Source organism: Macrobrachium rosenbergii, chromosome 5, assembly GCF_040412425.1.
Source record: "Macrobrachium rosenbergii isolate ZJJX-2024 chromosome 5, ASM4041242v1, whole genome shotgun sequence".
NCBI lineage: Eukaryota > Metazoa > Arthropoda > Malacostraca > Decapoda > Palaemonidae > Macrobrachium > Macrobrachium rosenbergii.
In genome coordinates, this window is record NC_089745.1 from 16,875,013 (window position 1) to 16,888,079 (window position 13,067).

The window sequence follows — 13,067 nt, forward strand, 5'->3', positions numbered from 1 at the left end:
AAAGCTGAAGTCTCCTATTTATGACAAAAACATTAAACTGAAATAATGAGATAGACAGAAAGAATTGTGGCTCATTATCTTAAGTCTTGGAAGAAAGAAGTTTAAAAAGTTCAATCAACCAAGAGCTTGCAGAGATGGACCACCACATTTTTAAGATTCTTCCAGAAGTCCCTGACAGTATCATTCGTCCAGAAGTCCCTGACAGTATGTCATGGAAGTTTCTTCTTTCCACAAAGCAATAAGTTGAAAATGCCCAATTTACCAGTAGAGTACTTTAACATCTGAATACTGTTCTTCCCTATTCTCTGTTCTTCAAATTTTATTTTGAGACCCCATTCCAATCTTTCTCACTAAAGCTAAAATTGTTCTCTCATCAATGGAAATGAATTAAAACAGGATGATGTCCATATCCAATTTTGTCCACTTAGTAAAAAACAGTAATTACTAGTTACTAATAAAGTCACTCCAATGGCTTTAACATAAACCTGGCACAGGCAACAATACAGATGCTTCAGCCTGTCAAAAGGTGGCCCATGACTGTATGGGGTAATGGTGTCAATTTCCCTGAGGTAACATTAACTACCTACAGCATATTAAAACTCCCACAAAGAGAAGCAAGGATCAAATTCTCAAAAAGATACAATATCAACAGAATTATTACAACCATTATGCTTGTTACCATATGGTTGTGCACAACAAAACAATTAAGAAAACTTACCCAATTATTGTTCTATATTTTTCTTCCTCTAATGCCAATTCCGCATCAGAGAGACGGGAGATTATATCAGGCAGCACATTGTAGAGAGCATTTCCCTTTCTTGCTAGCTCAGTGAAGAAAAGATTTGCTAAACCTGCAAAACATCATGAACTTTTCATGATTCTTTTAAAGATCAATATATATCCTTACCTGGCACAGCAAAATAAGTACAGTATATTTTTTATGTAGACTTAAAAAATAAGATATTCTTATATATACAGTATATAAAAATCAAAACAAAAGTTATTTCATAAGCTAAAAGTTGGCGAGTTTTCTCATATCATAGCCACAATAATAAGAAATGAGTGATCATATGAAAGGGAATAAATAACTCCTGTGTACTTACATGAGTAAAAATAATTTATTTTACAGAAATTGTACTTTCCTCTCATATTTCCCTTGCAATATTCAATCTAAAACAATGCAAAATTCTGAACCAGATGGTAGAATGGTATTAAATGCTTGTGTTGGAATATTACTTAAAAAAAAAAATAATAATTTTTTACTTTAAATTATTCACCAAGTTTTGGTTGTAGTTTTCATTTCTATTAAATATCTATAAAAAAATATGGAAAGTCCTTCAGTAACATCAGTTAAGGGACAAGACACTAATTCCAACCACACACATTCCAGTAGCCCTTAAAAATACTTACTGAGATACTCAGAGAAAGAAAAGAATGTCAAAACAAAAGTTCAGACAGGTCTACCTCTCTGTGCTGCTGATGTCTTTACTTTCTTATTGCACCCAAGAAAGGACATGCGCTAATTACACAGGGCAACTAAGTAGAGGCAAAGACAGATGCTCAATCCACATATTTTGAGTCATAAACTATAGGACATAACGAGGCCTATGCTTGGTTCTTGGAATAAAGTAACGGTGAGTCTAGTATGGTGGAAAATTTACTTATCAGTTCATAGCTTTAGGGTGGCATAGGTGTGACATTCACTGATGAGCAAATTCCTAAAATGTGTATTCCATAAGAGTAAAAAAGAAAGTATGGCAAAGTAAGGATGGCAGAGGGAGACCTATACAATAAAAGAAGTAAAAAAAGGGGGCTGCTTTAACAGATTCCAACACACAACTCATTATGAAAGTATCAGGAGATTGATGTGTGAAGAAAGACAATATCAAGTAACAGCAGCCAAAATATCTGAAAGCCTGAATCATCCATGAGAGTGATTTTCTTGTTATTCCATACAAATTTTGGAAAATGCACATATGACCTGGCAGCTGAAACTTGGCTGCACACTTAAGAGCACAAGACAAACCAAAAGATTTCCAGCCATGGAAAATAGATGAACATTATTGAAAATAGGTCCTTAAACAAGGATCTCCTAGGAGGTTCAAATCAAGCTCAAGCAAATTGAGGAATTAAAACAATATCCCACTTTACAAGAACAGAAGCAGATCTGACACAGGTATTATATTAAAAAAATGGTTAAACAAAATTGTACGCAAGGAACCAGCAAAGGCAGTTTCATGATCTTAGATAGTTATATAGAAAACCAACATAGATTATTAGTATTCTTCCAAATGAGGCGTTATTTAGTACACAGACCATAACTAAAATGCCATTGCCTTGCAAATGAGCTTTCAAAGAATAGAATGGCTGTATCTTAGAAGAAAAAGGAAAATAACAAATAAATCAATAAATATTTAAAGTGCAATACATATGTACAATAATAGTAATATACCACGAAAATGAAAGCGCAAGTACATGGGGGCTTCAAAGTAGTACTACAGCCTCCCTTAAATTACACAATCTTTCATCATTACAATTTTTATGTCATATTTTCTCTTAATGGATTTAGATGTAAAATGAGTTTTCTTCACTATCTCCTTTGTTCACTTTCTGTTTGAACTTCCATATGGGCTAGGTCCTCCATCCATGTCCTTTCTGCTGGTCTTTGTCCCTCATCCTTCATATCTATTACTTTTCTGACTAATGTTTACCATCACATGAACAAAACCATTCAAATTCATGGAAGGAAATGAACTACTAAAAATTTCAATAACTCTAGTAAATGCATAGCAACAAGCTAATAAAGAAAATCAAAGCTGTTCAACCTCTTAAGGTGGCAAAAAAAAATCTAAATATAAAAAGTAATGCCAAACAGAAAAGATCAAAAACAAAAAAGATAAAAGCAAGTTTCTTTTATTACCTGAAATGCGTGGATCCTCATCTGTGATGCACAAAGCAATATCTGAGATCTGCCCTTTCACTTTCACCATGTCGTTAAGGATAAGATGTGTTAAGATTGTCAGAGTATTTTGTCTCACCTTGGGTGAATGATCACGAAGCCTGTCGCATAACATAAATGTATCATAATATATCAAGAAGTACTCATAACAAAATAGTTCTAAAGATACCCACATTAATAACTCAAACTTGGATATAATGATTAATGAGTCTAAATTATGCAATCCTTACCCTCACCATAATAACTACTAAAATACATCAAGGGGTACAACCTGAAAATTTTGTATGCAAGGTAGTTTTAAATTTTCAAACCTGAAAAATGGGCCATCTGTACATACAAGTGATATCTAAAAAGTTACTGGCCTCAGTAAAAAAACATTCAAGAATACAACTGACATTATTTGACAACCAAGTCTCTCCAGACTTTAATGCATTTACTTCACTCATGTTTAAAAACTGCTATCCTGTCATGGAAGAATATCACATCCATGACTTCTGATCACTTCTCCACTGCATTGATGACTTCACTGCTGCTCCCAAAATGATGATCACGCAGGTGAGATTTGAGTTTAAGAAACAGGTAAATGTCAGAAGGTGCTAGTTATGGTAAGGGACATGTAGCACAAACTCAAGCCCATAGTTAGGTGCTTTTTTTATTGTTAAAATTCTACTGCAAACAACTTCCATTAATGGTTATACCATTTTTGAATAATCATAACCCATAATTTCCTAAGATTCCCAAAATGCAGAGGCTAGCACCTTACTGATACGTACCACTTGCCTGATTTTTTGGAGAAAGGTGGTTACATAGCTTTTTTGAAAAAAAAAATGCCTATATAGTATGGGAAATTTCTACTGGTTAGCTTCTGTTCTTGTGTTAACATTTATGGTTTCCATCTTAGTGATACCTAGTTCATCCCCAAGATGTCAGTGAAAAAAGTTTGCAATCAGCCAGCAATAATGTCCATAGTCCTAGCTATCTGTTAAACAAACACATGTCATTTAGTATTATGTGATGAATGGTAACTAACTGTTAATTAGTGGTTGCCTTTTAGGATGTTTTAACCATAAGCTATATGCTATGATGTTCAAGTCCCACCTAAAATTGGCAGCCCACATTTTAATGGTGGAACAGGAGGAATACTGTGGTACCCTCTGCAAAATGTTGGCCATGCCTGTGGATCTCCTTGCAGATGCTTAATCATGCGGTGATCTATTTCTTTCTTTGTGTCTAACAGTTTGTTTCTAATAGTTTACTTGCAACAAGAAAATTTCTAAGGGCTGCCTGGTTAAATAAGAAAGGAAGTCCTCACTTCTTTTCTCCATTTTGACTTTTGTTGCTAAGTGAGGTCAAATTACAGAAGTGGTTATGTTATAATCACACCAAAAATTTTTAGTTACTACTCTTATTACTTGGTAAAGGTGAGAACTTTAAGAATGAACCTCATAATTTAACATCAATTAAGATCATTATTACTTGAAAGTAACACTAGAATTAGTGCTATTCCCAAGTAATTTAAAATTTAGCACTTGAAATTTAGCAATGCAAAAAGTTGCAATCTTTACAAATCTAAAAATTAATTTTATATTAAATCCTATGCTTTCGTTACTAGATGACTAGGGCAAAAGTGGGGTTTAAACTCCACTTAAGAGGCATCTCAAAGCCCCTGGATGAGCAAGATTCTCATCCAGATAAATGTTCTGCTTCACTGTCACTTCTAGTACAAAACTGATGCTCTTTAATATAGCAATGATAAAGTACAAAAATGATGCTCTTTAATACAGCAATGATACAGCATACTGTACTTCAAAAAATTAAACTATACTTAAAACTTATTACTTTCAAATGTATACAACCATGTATTCCATCAAATGTTAAACACAAGAATATGAATGCTCTAGCATACTTAGAATTAAAAAACTGTAATGACTGGATGACAAAACTTACCGAGCATAAATGCGTGGTGTCCATGGTTCTAGTAAGTTGGGAAACCTGAAGCTCAAGTCACCAAGTGCAATCACAGTATTAGCACGAATAACAGGCTCTTCACTTTTCTCCAGGATAGTGAAAAGCAACTGCAAGATAATGAATCATACACAAATGCTGGGTTCCTAGAGATAAAAAACCCTCTAGCAAAGGCAAAAAAAAAAAAAAAAAAAAAAAAAAAATCTATTTGTGATAACTAAGTATCAGTATAAGAGTACATCAACAAGTGGGACAAGAAGGATTCTAAGAATCATTGGTAAGGAGGTAAACTTAAGTCAGATGAATGATAACTGAGAAACAGCATTAAAAATAAAAGTAACAGCGATAGGAGTACAGCTATGGATAGGGATTTCAATAACAGAGCTTTGTGAGTCATATCCTACCTGCAAATTATCTTCACAAAATTCTGATGAAACCATCATCATTTTTGAAAGAGTGAGAGTCGCAGCAGCTCGAAGATCTGGGTTGCTATACCTCACGGGATTGGAACATATGGCCAAGATAGTTGGCCTGAAATCATAAAATGTCTTTCATTATCAAAGGAAATAGATTCATCTCTGAAAAAATTCAAACACTTTCAATAAATTATATAAATTATAAAAGAGGACCAGTCACAAAAAATCCTATTCCAAAATCTGCCTTTGCAGAGATAAAAAAAAAAAGCCACCTTATGAGGTCTAAGAGGTTCTCCCCCTTGATGATTTCAGAATCGCAGATTGACCGAATGTACTCTGCTTCCAAGTCATCAGCTACAGCTCCAGTCAGCTCCATTTCATCATCAATGTCAGGCTCCTGTAAATAACAAAATGTAAACACACTAATAAAGATAAACATCAACAAATTTCATTCTTCTCTTGGTACCGATTTTGAACACAAACATCTTTATTCCTTACATATCCAGTAACTATTAAATGATAATAATTTCAGTACTAGACTATCCTTTAAACATTCACAAATGCTTGACACTATAGTCTTCAATTATAACAAGTTTGCCAGAGATTTGAGGAATGTGAATTTTGAAGAATATTACTGTGAATGTAATAATAATAATGCCTTTAATAATGAATTTCATTAGAGGCAACCTTATTATTTTGCAAGTTCATAAGGTTATATTTCAAAATTTGGCCCAAATTTTAGAACCACTCCTAAATTTTATATAAATAAAATGATAAAGAATGTTATCTGTATTCATCAATATATATATGGAACGTCATTCAGACATACCGTAATATACAATAAGACAGCCAAAAATTGAGTTTACTTAATTTTCATAAAATTAAAGATTCAAAAGTATGCTCAGCTCTAGCACTCTGGTCAAATGTTAAAACTCTGAAAGTATAGGTTATTATTTGAGAGCAATGCTGAATTTAGTACACTTTATGCAAGTACTACAATGCCATATGAAGATCTCATATGTGCTGTAGCACTATACAATAAATGTTAATTATATATACTGTAACCCTGGGAAGTACAGTATTGGTAAAATAAACTTTGTGCATATGCTAAAGTTTGGTATCTGAAATAATTTTATTAATATTAACATATATATACATAAAATATAAATTCCTATGAGTGCTAATAACAGTTAAGTATTCCCAGTTTCAGATACTGATATTAAAATTCATAAGTTACCACTAAAATCTTTAAAAAAAGAAAGGATCTGAATTTTGTTACAATAAAACTTCCAGCTTTTTCATCTAACATTCCATCTAGTAAGACCTTTGGTGTTTAGTTTACAATTTTGGGGATTTGCTAATGTCTGTATAAAAGGGCAAGACTGCCAGTTTTTTCATCAATAAACTATTATGGTTTTGCCCCTTAGTTTGTATGATAATCCATAAATGAATGTAATCATAAAAAAGAGATTTCACTTAGTTATTTCGTTCTTATAAAAATTAAGCTTTGCCTAAGTTACGATTAAGTGTTTTACATACAGAGTTGTACTGTCATCTAATAATAATTTAAGGCATTGAACTTTACCTTTTGATATTTTACTAAGTGTACAATATTAAGATGTTTCACTGACCTAACCATTCAAATGTTGCTAAACACTTTCTTTAACAATTTACTTTATACAGTAAACATCTCAGCAAAACTAGGGCTGGAGTAAAATGTGAGGGTGTACTGGAAATTTTCATGTTTTTTTTTAATCTCAAAGTAGGTTGTAGTTAAAATCTTTGTGCAAGAGAAGCCTGACTTTTTCTTGGATTTGCCAAAGAATTCTGTGTCATTCTTTCAAATTATAATACACCAAAGATGTGATGAAGGCACTTCCTAATACCTTTGACTTCTGTAAAATCCGATGGTGGACAGTCCAAGAAATCAAGCTACTGTATACAGTTTTTTATAACAAAACAGGAATTTCAACAGTAATCAAAAACCTATCTATGATTCAAGAGAAAAAGGTAAAGAATACCTACAGCTTTACTCATGGATGCTTCACTGGCTGATGTAATTAGAGACTTTCTGTGATTTTTGTTCTTTTTCTTGGACTTCTTTTCATTTTCCATTTCTTCCTTCAAGAAATTTCTACGCTTGAGCTCTGAGAAAATGTATGTGTCAAGATGCACCAACTGACACAGTGCTACATGTCCAATAACAATAATAAACCGAGTCACAATGCCAACTGGCACCTGAAGAAGTCCCTGAAAATACATAAGAAATAATTTCACATCAACCAGTTGAAAACCATTCTTCTTTAAAAAAAAATATTAAATTCTCCCATCATTATCACTACTTCACAAAGTCTATATCTACTCTATATCAGAGTAAGTATCACATAACACTTTATCATTATGTCAAAGTTTAGTAAGTGAACTGACTTATCAAATATGACAAAATATAATGTTAATCTTATATTCATTTACTTTTTGCCTTATATTCTACTTTTTTCATCCCAATACCAGGAAATTTTAAAGGAAGTATGGAACATCCTTTCAAAGCTAATTTAAACAGGACATCAAATAACTGAAAGCATCATTTTCTTTAACATGTGCAGAACAACAAAATACCTGAGACACAGAATCTTCTGGATTGACTTCTTCGGCCTCTACAGCTTGTTCCTGCATAATTCTTGCCATATTCTGAATAATCTCACCACATATAATATCTGGATGCTCTGCCAGCTGTTCCAGCAAGAACAAATATCCAAATTAGAAACACCTCAGTAATTAGAAATATATTATCATCCAAATAAAACCAAAATAAAACTGGAAGGTTAATGAAGAAGAAAAATGGGGATGATCCTGTGGTGTCATATAAGAGGATATGAGCAAATGAAAGGTGGGGATGTTACAAACTTAGCAGTAAATCTGAGAAAGGAATTAAAGTACTTGCTCTCAAAGTCAGTAAATGCAGACAGGTTAATGAGTAAATGAATCTTACAATAGATTGTGCAAATGGGGATGCTGCCTGAAGTGAATGTAGGCCTGTGTTAATGGGGTAATTTGAAGAAATGTTGAATGTAAAGGCTAGAAATGAGGCAGAGCTGAATGATACAAGAGTGGACAGGCTTTGTGTAAATTGGTCAGCAACCACATGAGAGCATGTCACCTTACTTCCACAGTTTTCTAACAGCTGTTTCACAAATAGTTAATTTGCATACACAATTTCTATTATGAACACACTATTCTTTCATTATCAATCCTTCTGTTACCTGCCTAACTTTTTATATCAAAACACTCATCAGTCACCTTTCCCTTGCTAAAAAAGAAGAGATCAGTTATTAGAAAAGAAAAACTAACCTAACAACTTAATAAATAAATAGGTAAAAATTTAAGCAGAATACAAGAATTGCTTTATGGTAGTAATGCACTGCATGGTCTCTTGAACTTTTGAAGTTCCAGTTGCACAACATCCACAGGAAGACTGTTCCACAGTCTAACAGTGTGAGGAATAAAGGACCTCTGGAACTGATAAGTTCGAAAGCAAGGCACATTTACTGCATACTGATGCTGCTGGTCAGCAAACCTGGTTGCTCTTGGCAGGAAAAGAGGATCAGGAATCAATTGTGAATGTGAAAATTCTCTGTTAAATTACAACTTACAAAAAATTCACAAACAAGAGACCATCCGTCGTTGGTCAGTCATTACTGTACTACTAATGTTAGGAAACAGAAACCTACCACCATGAACCACTCTATCGAAAAGATGTCAATTTGGTCCACCACAGATGAGGCTGAGTAATTCCTTCAAGATGACATGAGTAAAGAAAGACAGTTTCAGGTTCAAGGAATTTAAATTTTCCTCAAACGCTACAATATCCTATAATTTTTCTTAGTGCAAAATATGAAGTGTATTCTGTCAAAAACTGTACTCACAGAATATATAGTTGAAATAGCTTGAGTAGCCATTGGACAATACTGCTGGTCTTCCAGGCGGGTAAGGCCAGCCACAAGGATTTTTGCTAGACGTATAAAGATTTCATGGTCTTGTTCCAATCTTGAAAAACAAATTAAAAATGAGTTAAATCAATATATCTATTGTAAGAAATGAATAAATGAACTTTATTGCCTAAGCACTAAAATAAAATCATTTTTTAATACTAAGACTGAAGGCACAAAACACCTTTAATACAAGGCCTTTGTAATTAGAGAGCTCAGCAATAGTCCCTACAATAGAGAGGGTGAAACATTCTAGCCATGGGTATTGTCTTGAAAACACCTTTTACTAACTTACAGATTTTTAATATTTCCATAGGGATGTGGTAAAGTATTCACAATTTAGATGAATTTTACAAGACATTATTTTCTGCATTGTGTAATAACAGTTACTTCTCAGTAAGAAACAAATACATTACCTACTTTTAAAATTACAAGAGCACCAAATACCTGAATATTTTTAGCACTCTTCCACACATTTTCCTAATTTATATTTAAGGACACAGCTTGATTAACAATCTGAGAATGAACTCACCTGAAAGGAGCATTTGGTGAATCAGTCTTTGGCTTGCTCACTGCCAATTTCAGTAAAGCTGAACAGGTTTCCTTTACAAGTGCAAAATCCTTCTCACCTCTCTCTCCTAGACCAGACTTCACAAGGACACTGATGTTACTTGAGATGATACTCACTTCAGAACTGGAAAAAGAAAAGTAATATTTTCTAAAAAAAAGTTATGTCTTTTATATACAATTTCAAAATATATTTTGAAGGTATAATAAATATTGAAAAGAATACCTATGCTTATTTCATTTATATTTTCTGATTTACCTGCATACCTCAAAGGGACTACTTGTTAACACTGTCCATCAGAATATGACTTAACTTGTAAAATCTAATACTTTACCTCCTTTCAGAAAAATTAATCCTGTAACAAAAAAAGCTTGAATGCTGGCAAACAGTCAAGTTGATTAACAAATTAGTCTGACTATATTGTACTTTCCAAAGCAATTTCTGTTAGAAACAGCATCCACAATTTCTAATGCCTAGTATCCTGATTTTCAACCCCAGTCAAAAATTTATATGGAAGTTTTCTGAATCATTTAGAAGCTCAATTTTCAGCTACAAAAGAAAAAAGCATCACAACGAGTTGCATTCAAATTTTTTATCCACTATTAAATGTAAATTATGTTCTATAGCACCATGAAAGAAATCCATGACAATTTTTTTTAATCAGCAATTTACCTTTCACAGGAAGAAAGCATAAAATTACATAAAAATTGATTAAATTACATGATAAATGCATGGTTTTCATGGCCAAGATGATTTAGTCACTTCATACAAACAACATACTTTGCACACATAGCAAGAAGAACTAAAGCTGCACGCGCTTCGTCATCTGTGGTATCTGGCAAAGTCTTGGTGAACTTTTCCCACATCAGAGTAACACAGTGCTTGTTAATATCACCTGAAATTAAAATGAACAACCAGGATAAAGTGGGAACTTTGCTGAGGGACTTCTTATATTATAGCACACATCACACACAAGGTTAAGTTTGATCTATTAACCACCTAAATGAAAGTGTACAATTTCTAACCACACTCCGACACTCAATAACTTCATATTTCATTAAGTTGCCGAATTACATGCATAGAGAGCTACCTTACACAGCTAGTTTAGCAAGCAAAGATTACCTTCTTTTCTCACTCCAGTGTCAAATTAGCCATGGTACAAAGGCCATTAAAATATAGATATCAACAAATTTTGGTCTCTTATGTATCTATGATGCCATTCATAAACAAGAGAGGCATACCCAAGTTTATGCAAACTACTGTACACAAACATAACTGATCTATTAACAAAAAATTTAAATATTAATTTATAAAATCATCAACCTAAAGGGTTTAAAGGGTAAGAATAAAATCTTCTTACAAATGAAAAATATGTTTAGTAAGGCTTAAACAGCCAGAGAAATCTTCTTGAAATGGATAGATAAGTGATTTCTTCCAAAGGATTAAACATACCTTCCATGTACATAGCAGCTCCATTTTTTAAAAATGTGCAAGGCCATATAGCCACACTAGTTAAACAGCAAGGGTGTTCAAGTTGTGTTCTTCGCTGCAGGTATGACAATAAAATAAATGCCTCACAGATCTGAGAGGACTATACCACTGTGCACTGTACAGTTATCAAGGAAGCAATAAAAAATATAATGACATGAAACATTAACACCTGCTAAAAACATTTGGTCAATATGCAACACTGATTTCACTGGATTCAAAGAACCTTCCAAGAATCAAGTAAAGGAAATCCAGGCACCAGTGAAGCTGGTTAGTGGTGGAGGATTTGATGGTATGGAGGCTCACGTTCAAAGTCCTCTAAATAAACTGTCACTCGTTTAACTGATAAAGGTCTCACCAAGTTGAATGATAGACAAGGAGTAAAAATAGAGAGAAAAAACTGAGCACAGATATTAACACCAAAAGCATTTCATATGATTTGGAGGCTTGGAGAGTAAGCTGTATTAGCATGATTCTTTTTGCATGAATGGCAATGACAAAGTCCTAATGCCTTAAGAAATTTTGAATTTGCTAAATTGGGATTTATCCCAGCCCAAAGTAACTGTGGTGTTCTTTGTGCTTACAGCACATGAGAAAGCAATTACCACCTCTACAAAAAGCCACTACCCCAGCCACCTCATAGGTGTTACCATATGACAATGAAGTGGAAGACTAAAAAATGAGTTGTTTTCAAATTAATCAGGACTTCATCTAATTTGCATCATTCATATCCACTGTGCGTATTTATTTCCAACAAAAAGGGTAGAGAATTTATTTTTTATCAATGAATGGTGTTACTGCAGCATCTATGATGTCTTCTACATTTCTAAGGCGTCTATTCATTGCAGTCCCCAAGACAATCTGCTGTATATTTTCCTAAAGTCTTCCATTTAGAAATAAGAACCCAGGCTCCTTGTTACTTTATATTTTATTACTAAATTGCATGACCCCATGGGCAAAGTGCAATTGCATTTCTTCATCCCACCTCATCTCAGTTTTTAGGGACAGGTGTACTATGATTCTCAACAGTATATAAGCCCTTCCCTCCTGCTTCTTAGCACTGATGAAACAAAAGTAGCAGAAGCCAAACTTCCTTACTAAGTAATACTGTATGTTTCATCTTTCATAATTCTGCACTATATATTATACAGTACATCACATAATCAATTTCAGGCTTGGTTCATTATGTCCCTATAATTCTTAGTTTCTTCTATCACCTTTACTTTCATGTAAAGGAACAATTATTTCTCTCTACCAATGCTTTGGAATCTTTCTCTTGTCCAGATATAACTTACAAGGCCTTATTGCCATCTTCTATTATTCAATCTCTTAACTGCCCTCATCAATCACTTCCACAAATCATCTCAAATATACACTGACTCCATACACTCCTGTATCAGTCAGCTTGCTCTGCCTCTCTTCTACCTGCCACTTTCAATAATCTTCAAAATACTCCCAGCATCTCTCAATTTGCATCTTTTATTTGATAGCTATTTATTTCATTACCCTTACTCTCTGTATCTACTTATTCTCGCTACTACTCATCTTAACCCTTCAATTTTCAATACTTCTTTCTCTTTCTTTTTGTCTGTCATCCTGTACACATGTGCACAATCTACTCTTGCCATCTAACAATCTTTTTCTTTTCCTAAACCTTTCACTTCCTCATCTCACCACATATTGTC

General features: G+C 33.5%; 1 protein-coding gene across 1 annotated transcript in view; it reads right to left on the reverse strand.

Annotated features, from left to right (window-relative positions):
- Positions 1–13,067, reverse strand: part of Cap-D2 (CAP-D2 condensin subunit) — a 60,567-nt gene that overhangs the window by 12,166 nt on the left and 35,334 nt on the right. The window contains exons 16-25 of the mRNA XM_067103670.1: positions 10,675–10,789; positions 9,859–10,020; positions 9,264–9,384; positions 7,957–8,070; positions 7,366–7,590; positions 5,613–5,737; positions 5,329–5,455; positions 4,907–5,034; positions 2,921–3,060; positions 719–851 (exon numbers count right to left, since the gene is read on the reverse strand). Of these exons, the coding sequence (XP_066959771.1) occupies positions 719–851; positions 2,921–3,060; positions 4,907–5,034; positions 5,329–5,455; positions 5,613–5,737; positions 7,366–7,590; positions 7,957–8,070; positions 9,264–9,384; positions 9,859–10,020; positions 10,675–10,789 (1,390 nt within the window). The remainder of the gene's footprint in view (positions 1–718; positions 852–2,920; positions 3,061–4,906; positions 5,035–5,328; positions 5,456–5,612; positions 5,738–7,365; positions 7,591–7,956; positions 8,071–9,263; positions 9,385–9,858; positions 10,021–10,674; positions 10,790–13,067) is intronic.